At 43.1% G+C, this 7725-nt stretch overlaps 1 protein-coding gene across 1 annotated transcript; it reads left to right on the top strand.

Annotated features, from left to right (window-relative positions):
* Positions 1–1821: 1821 nt before the first annotated feature.
* Positions 1822–7511, top strand: tbr1b (T-box brain transcription factor 1b). The gene is given in 7 exon segments (XM_053877792.1): positions 1822–1849; positions 3577–4225; positions 4293–4447; positions 4520–4641; positions 4718–4876; positions 5000–5061; positions 6036–7511. Coding segments are annotated over 7 exon segments (2007 nt in total). The 3' UTR covers positions 6868–7511.
* Positions 7512–7725: the final 214 nt, after the last annotated feature.

The raw sequence follows: 7725 nt of genomic DNA, 5'->3' as shown, positions 1-7725 counted from the left end.
GGCTGGTTTGCTCCGTGCCATTTTCCTGATTAGAGATCAGGGCTGGGAGCCTAATCCTGTAATGAGAAGAGCAGAGAGTGGCCACTGCTGCTTGGGCGCAGACAAGTCTGTGCTTGCATGTTTCACAGGAATAGATTGCTGGACCTTCTTGTTCTACTGTAATGACCCCTATTGTTAGCCGCAGAGAGTCAAGCCTGTTCATTAGAGCCACAGTCCGGCAGATTTGCACCAGGAGTCGTTCTTTTTCCTCTCCTTTCTCCTCAGGACATTTGCTCCTTAATGAACTTGCAGTTTATCTGACTCAAAGGTGAATTAGTTTGGTGGAAATGGGTCCTGTATTTCGCGTGGGTTTTAAAGCTTGCCGCCTTTTTTCCCAATTATTATCTTCAGAGGATATTTGGAAAAAAATACAATGACAGATGAAGCTGTTCTTTTTCCAACATCCTGAGAAGGTATTAATTGGTTATTACATAGATGATGTCGGGGATATTTTTCCACTCCCTGTCAGGAGCTAACCAGGTTGATCCTTCTTAGCAGCTTCTGAACCACCAAATACTATGGATCTTCTGTCTTCTTCTGCAACCATTCTTGCCTAGAAAGATAGTCATTGTTAAACTTTGAGAGTTAAGAGTCATGGGGACTCACAACTGGACTATCATCACTTTCAAAACTCACTCTGGGTTTTGGTGGAGGACCAACAGTCCGGCACCACATTTCTAAACCACACTAAGTCTCAACACAGGGCAGGTCCACCTTCTGGCTTGACTGGCTACCACAAAGCACAAAACCACCGTCTTACAACTTTGTTTCCCAAGCTGTTGTCATTCTAATGCAACCGACAGTATGTGACAGAGATTCCGAAATATTGTTCCTGACGGTCCTGTGAAGACAATTTCTGTGCTAGTGTTGTGTTGCTCAAAACCACTAGTTTAGTAAAGATAGTTTATGTTCTGAACTTCAGAGTAGAATACAATCACAATTTCATAAATCATAAAATGATATATATAAACATTGTAGAGATATAATCACATTTCTGGATATTTCATTATTTTTGTATTTTTTTCCTATCTATGTGACATGAACCATTATTTCATTTGCATCAATCCAAATGGTTGAAATATTCATCTCATAAAGTCTGGTCCAGGAAGATTCTCCTCAGTGAAATTTGCTGTGTCTTTGTGTGGGAAGTCTTATTTATCACTGACAAGATTAAGTACAGGAATGGTCCACTCACCACACTACAACGACTGCACTGGAGAAGATGTTTATAAAATAATTCCTCCCTTAAAGACGGAAGTATTTTTCCTCATGGTTACTTTTATTGTCAGGTTGAGCAAAAGAGCTTCTTGAATGTTCTATGAGACCAAAACTGGTCAATACATTATCAATATGTCATGGCATTACTACAAGTTTTGTTTGCCACGTACTAACACAACAACAACAACAATAATAATAACAACACAAAACCAATAACCAACAGCAATATAACTGTGACATATTTCTTTCAGCAGTTTAAAGTTAAGTGGAGTGACAGTGTTTTAGTTTTTAGAGTTTTAGGGAGTGTTGCTCTAAAACAGGGTCTTAAAACCGCTGACCGAGGGGTGAATGGAGGAGAGTCCGGGAGGTATCTGAAAATAAAAAGGTTGTTTCTGAGATTTTATTTTTCCCAATGTAGATAACTGTATATTGAATGATTCCACTGCACTATATTGACCTTGTATTTTTGGATTTAGCAAAAACAAACTAGATCACAAGAACACATGAATGGTACTTGTGTTCTTGTGAGAGAAAGTAAGACTTTTCAAACCACTATTTTTCACAATGGCAACCGTTAAAATCGTGCCCACCGGTAACTTTGTTTTTAATAAATGTCTCTGTGTCTACTAATATATTAGATCCTTCTATGTGTCAAAGCTGGATGTGTTTACTTGACATTAAGCATCACATTTATGGTAAAATGCAGGAAACTGATATTCAATTACTGCCTGTACATCAAATGCTATTTTGGTTTCCCTAATTGAATTAAACAAACAGGCCTGACATGTGTTTCTCTTAAGTCCAATTACATTTTAATGGACAAATGAAAGGAATAAAACGCTCTGGACCACTGCGGTGTGTGTGTAGACGTTCATCTGCTTTCTCCCCAGCAGCCGCATGTGCTAACGTGATAATAATCTTGTTAGACTAAATTACCATGAAGGTGATAACAGAGAGGTACAGATATTGTTTTACCTCCCGCTCATCGATGTGTGTGTGTGTGTGTTTTTTTATTTTAAGGAGAGCAGATTACAATATCACGTTGAAGGTTGATTTCTTCAGCAGAGACATAAGAAAGGCTCCTGTTCCCTCCATTAAGTCCTGCGTCACTGAGAGACGAGCTGCACTTGCTCCTCCAGCTGCGTTTGTCACTTCAGCCCCGCTACCAGCGCGCCGGCTCATAACTTTAAGGCATGAAATATTCACCAGCCCGGGGACTCATAAACACATCTTCAGTGGGACGCCGTGATTTCACGCTATATCACAAACATTTTAAGGCTGCCTGTCATTTTCGGCCTGTTAATAATATATCTTGGACATACTTTGGCACTCCTGGCGCATGAATAGGTAAATAACGCAGATAAATAGGTAAATAAATAACGCACGGACGGAGGGGAGCGTCGCGGGGAGGCGTCAGTTTTGCTTCTAATGACAAAAAATAAATAAATAAATAAATAAATAAATCCTGAGCAATTTGATATTTGCTTTTCAGAAAACGTAGCCGAACTTTTCTAGACGGCTTTGCCGACGTTTCTATGGCAACGCCGGAACTGTTGTTATTGCATTACAAGTGAGAAAAACCAACGTTTCATTTGAGTTCCACCCTCAAATATTAAACTCATCGCATCGTTACTACATGAATAATACAAAGGCGTCGTGTTAAGAATGAGAGTCAGCAACGGTTTTCCGGGGAAGATGCGTCTTCTTTTTAAACATACATTTGTGATAGCGGTCGATATTCCTGGCAAACATAATCATAATTTGTCACAAAACTCAAATATATTCAAAAGCAACTTGTCGTGTAAATCTATCCACCCGGAAGGGATTTATTCGCATTAACCCTATTAGAGTTTTAGATCAACAGACGGGTAGTTTTGTTTTTTTTTATGAAATAAATAAGAAAAAAAAAACAATAAAACAAAACGTATGAAATGGTCTTTAAACGAAAAAGGCTTTTCAGAGGGTTATCGCTTACAGTTCGTGATATACTGTGACGTCACGACTCATTTTTGAACTTTTGGAATGATTAAAAATATCAACATGAAAATCCATTTTTTTTGGTTTCATTTTAAAGCGTGGATGATATAAGCGTCTCCAGATTGGTGTAATTAGGCTAATTCAATTACAGGCTGCTGTCAGCCAATGGCGCGGCTTGTTTCATTAGCCCACAGAAATAAACACCCTCCATCATTGCAGGATGGCGTCAATTGGACAATTTGCCGCGTCGGGATCTTCGAGGCGTTTTTGTCGCGTCGGATCAGGGGGAAGACAAAAGCGCGTGCTATATAGGTTGAGCCAGGATTGGCGTGTCTCCTGCAGCGACTGGTCTCTGCAAGAAATTTATGAATGTGGGCAGTGGCTTCGCAGATCCTTCAGAGCGCTCGTGGTAGGACCATCCTGTCATATCTGCAAGTGACAAGCTGGGAAGAAGTTTGCCCCTGAAAAAAAAAAAAAAAAAAAAAAACTCCAGGGAGATGACGAATCAGTCAGAGGCTGACAAATTTCCCGACTCCAAGGACGCGTCAGGGGACGTGCAGAGGGGCAAACTCTCTCCTGATCTCCACGCTGACATCCGTCATCATTTCGATGGATCTGCTGGAGAAAGGTGCATCTTCTCTCCGTCCAGCCAGTCAGCTCCAAGTGCCATGTTTCCATACCCGAGCCAGCACGGAGCTGCGCACCCCGCCTTCTCCATCGGCAGCCCCAGCCGCTACATGGCCCACCACCCGGTCATCACCAACGGAGCCTACAACAGCCTGCTGAGCAACCCGTCTGCTCAAGGGTACCCGGCAGCCGGATACCCCTACGCGCAACAGTATGGCACATACCAAGGAGGCGCCTTTTACCAGCTCTCGTCGGCGCAAGCGGGACTGGTCTCCGGGAAAGCGCAGGTGTATCTGTGCAACAGGGCCCTGTGGCTCAAGTTCCACAGACACCAGACGGAGATGATCATCACCAAGCAGGGACGGTGAGTGCGCGCAGCTCTAACGCCCAAATTACGCACCGGCGGCCGTCTAATCCAATCCTCTCCACAGGCGGATGTTTCCATTTTTAAGCTTCAACGTCTCAGGCCTGGACCCCACGGCGCACTACAATATTTTTGTGGATGTTGTACTCGCTGATCCAAATCACTGGAGGTTTCAAGGAGGGAAGTGGGTGCCGTGCGGCAAAGCGGACACAAACGTCATAGGTGACTCATTTTCTCTATTTGTAAAATCCGAAGCCGCGTGAACGGATCGGCCCTGACACTTTTTATTCGCAGGGAACCGAGTGTACATGCACCCGGACTCCCCCAACACCGGGGCGCACTGGATGCGTCAGGAAATCTCATTTGGGAAGTTGAAACTTACAAATAATAAAGGCGCCTCGAACAACACGGGGCAGGTAAAGCCGTTGTTATTCAAGTGATTCATTCCCTCGGCAAAGGTAGGGAGAACTAAAAATGTGCTCGGACCTCCAGATGGTGGTCCTGCAGTCCCTCCACAAGTACCAGCCCAGGCTCCATGTGGTGGAAGTGAACGAGGACGGGACAGAGGACAGCAGCCAGGCGGGGAGAGTCCAGACGTTCACCTTCACTGAGACCCAGTTCATCGCCGTCACTGCTTATCAGAACACTGATGTACGAACAGTACAACTGCTGAACTCAAGCATTAAATATTGTCTATAAATGAAAAGCATGTTAATTGATGATGTGAAAAAGACCACTTGTGGGATCCTCAACTCTTTTTTTGTTGCTCAACAGATCACGCAACTAAAAATCGATCACAATCCGTTTGCCAAAGGATTTCGGGACAACTACGACACGTAAGTGAAATCATATGAATTTATAGTTTATTTCAACCTAAATATACCCAAAGAAGAAGAATGTGTCTGTGTTATTATTTTATGTTTGTGTATATAAAATATAATATTCTACTGATACTATGTGTGTTTATACAAATATCTCTGTCTAAATGAAATTGGACTCCAAGTGCACCAAAGTATTTACTGTTATTCATAAGAAAAATATTCTCTATCATGAAGTAAAGTGCTTTACAGTACACATTACATTGTTACATCGTAATATCAAAAGCTACTGAGATAAATAATGGAACGCACATCGGTTACTGACTCGTAAATGACTCAGAACTGGTTGGAGGACTACTATTAGAGATTTGAGGACTCTTTCAAGAGAAAGTGTGGATTTCACTCTGACAAGTAGACTGTTTTTGCTCTACAATCTGGGAAAAAAATTGATAAAAATGTTATTATTTTCAAGATTGGAATTCAAAAAAAAAAAAAAACGATTTGTGTGAATAAATTTGCAGGTGTTATATATTATTACCTTTAAGTATCAAAAAATATTTGACGTATTTATACAATATTTGAGGAGGCGGGAAGATTTTCTCTTTGAACCAACTCTACTGTTTGTGAGATTTTAATCTAATTTACAAGTTGGTCGAAATGAATGTCCACGAATGTCATTTTATTTAAAATGGCTTGCAGCTTCATGTAAATCCATCATTCAATATCTTTAGCCAATTAGACATCTCTGAATTGTCTTCACCAATGATACAATTTTATCCCATGTTATACACATTTATAACACTAGTGATGACGGCCTCAAAAGCATTTTCATTTTCTCCACTGAATTAATCTGTTTCTGTATTTTCCATATATATATATATATATATATATATATATATATACGCAGTACATACAGTATGTACATGGAGGTGTTTTAAGTCAGCGTTTTTAAAGCCATGCTATTTGACTGAGTCGGGGTGTTTCCCTCCCAGTGTGTACACAGGCTGCGACATCGACCGCCTGACCCCTTCACCGGGGGACTCTCCGCGCTCCCAGATCGTGCCCGGTGCTCGGTACGCCATGCACAGCTCTTTCCTCCAGGACCAATTTGTCAGCACTTATGCCAAGTCCCGCTTCCACCCTGGCGTGGGGAGCGCTCCTGGCATGGAGCGCAGCGTCCCACTCGGCAACAGCTTGCTCTCCCCGCAGCAGAGCGACGATCCCGCGGTCGCCTCCCCCCCGCAGCGATGGTTCGTCACCCCCGCCAACAACCGCCTGGACTTTGCCGCTTCGGCATACGACGCCGCTGATTTCGCCGGTAACGCAGCCACCTTGCTGTCGTACGCGGCGGCCGGAGTGAAGGCGCTGCCCCTGCCCGCCGCCGGATGCTCCAACCGGCCGCTCGGATACTACTCCGACGCCTCCGGCTGGGGAGGCCGCACGCCGCCGCAGTATTGCGGCGTCAACAGCAAATCGAGCTCGGTGTTTTCCTGCTGGCCTTCCAACTCCATCACCGGCAGGACGAGCAGCAGCTACCTGTCCGCGGAGGAGGGGGAGCCCGTCCCGCCGGAGAGGTCCCCAGAGGAGGCCAAAGCTAAAGACATGACGTCAGAGTCGAGCTGGATAGAGACGCCGTCCTCCATCAAATCCATCGACTCGAGCGACTCCGGCATCTTCGAGGCCAAGAGACGGAGAGTGTCCCCGTCAGCCACGCCGGTCCCCGACACCGTGTCCCCGCTGAAGACTGAGCTGCTGCCGCCGAGGGAGTGCGAGAAACTCTGCTCCAAGGACGTTGGCTACTACAGTTTTTACCCTCATAGTTAAGTTAGCCGAGCGGATTCTCGCTTCCAACTTTTACACCTTCAGTCGCTTGCTTTAAGGATCGAGGCCACAGAAATGAAAATACAAGTGGAAATATTCTGAATTATTCAGACTGTCTTTCTTTGTAAAGTTGCTGACTTTCCCTTAAGCCATCAAGCGCAAATAAGTAAACCAGTTGCCAACCATTTTTGAATCATATCCATCTTGATCAATAGCCAAACGACCCCATCAATATCTTTAATATCGACATAATTATCTTGTAATAACCGAATTTAAAACCGACGCTATTACTCATTGAAAAACGTTGCTCTATTTTAGCACAGAATTTCGAAGAATTAAAACGCGTCATTTCACTTGACAATATTTTCCCGTTGCCATGGAAACACAAAACAGTGACAAAACAGCTTTTCCTCCGCCCGCTACTATAACAACATATTTTTCTTTTCTGTGGCCCAAAACCTCCAACGTATAAATCAATTGTACATAATATTCTGTGAAGTGTTTTGATGTACACATATTAGAAAAAAAGCCTATATGGTTGTTTCTTAAAACCATCTTCTGTTCAGTAGCCTGAAGTGTTCGTAAATATAAATATATACATATATATGACTACAGAGTTTTAATGTTTCTTTGGTAGCAAATGCTGGCATAACTCCAATGACATCTGTCAAAGCATTGCGGTGTGTTTTGTACTTGATCACAACTGTAGGCTACACCAAATGATCACGACATTCATGAAGTGGTTGAAGCTCTTATACATGTTGGCAGTGTAGGTTTATGTTCCTTATGTTCTATGTGCGCTACTCTGTTGTGAGAATATTTGTCTCTGCTGTAATGTAACAAAGATGTAATAAACTGCAG

The sequence above is a fragment of the Synchiropus splendidus genome, chromosome 10 (assembly GCF_027744825.2).
Source record: "Synchiropus splendidus isolate RoL2022-P1 chromosome 10, RoL_Sspl_1.0, whole genome shotgun sequence".
Lineage (NCBI taxonomy): Eukaryota > Metazoa > Chordata > Actinopteri > Syngnathiformes > Callionymidae > Synchiropus > Synchiropus splendidus.
Note: the sequence above shows the minus strand (reverse complement) of the source record. Positions and strands in the feature narration are given on the sequence as shown.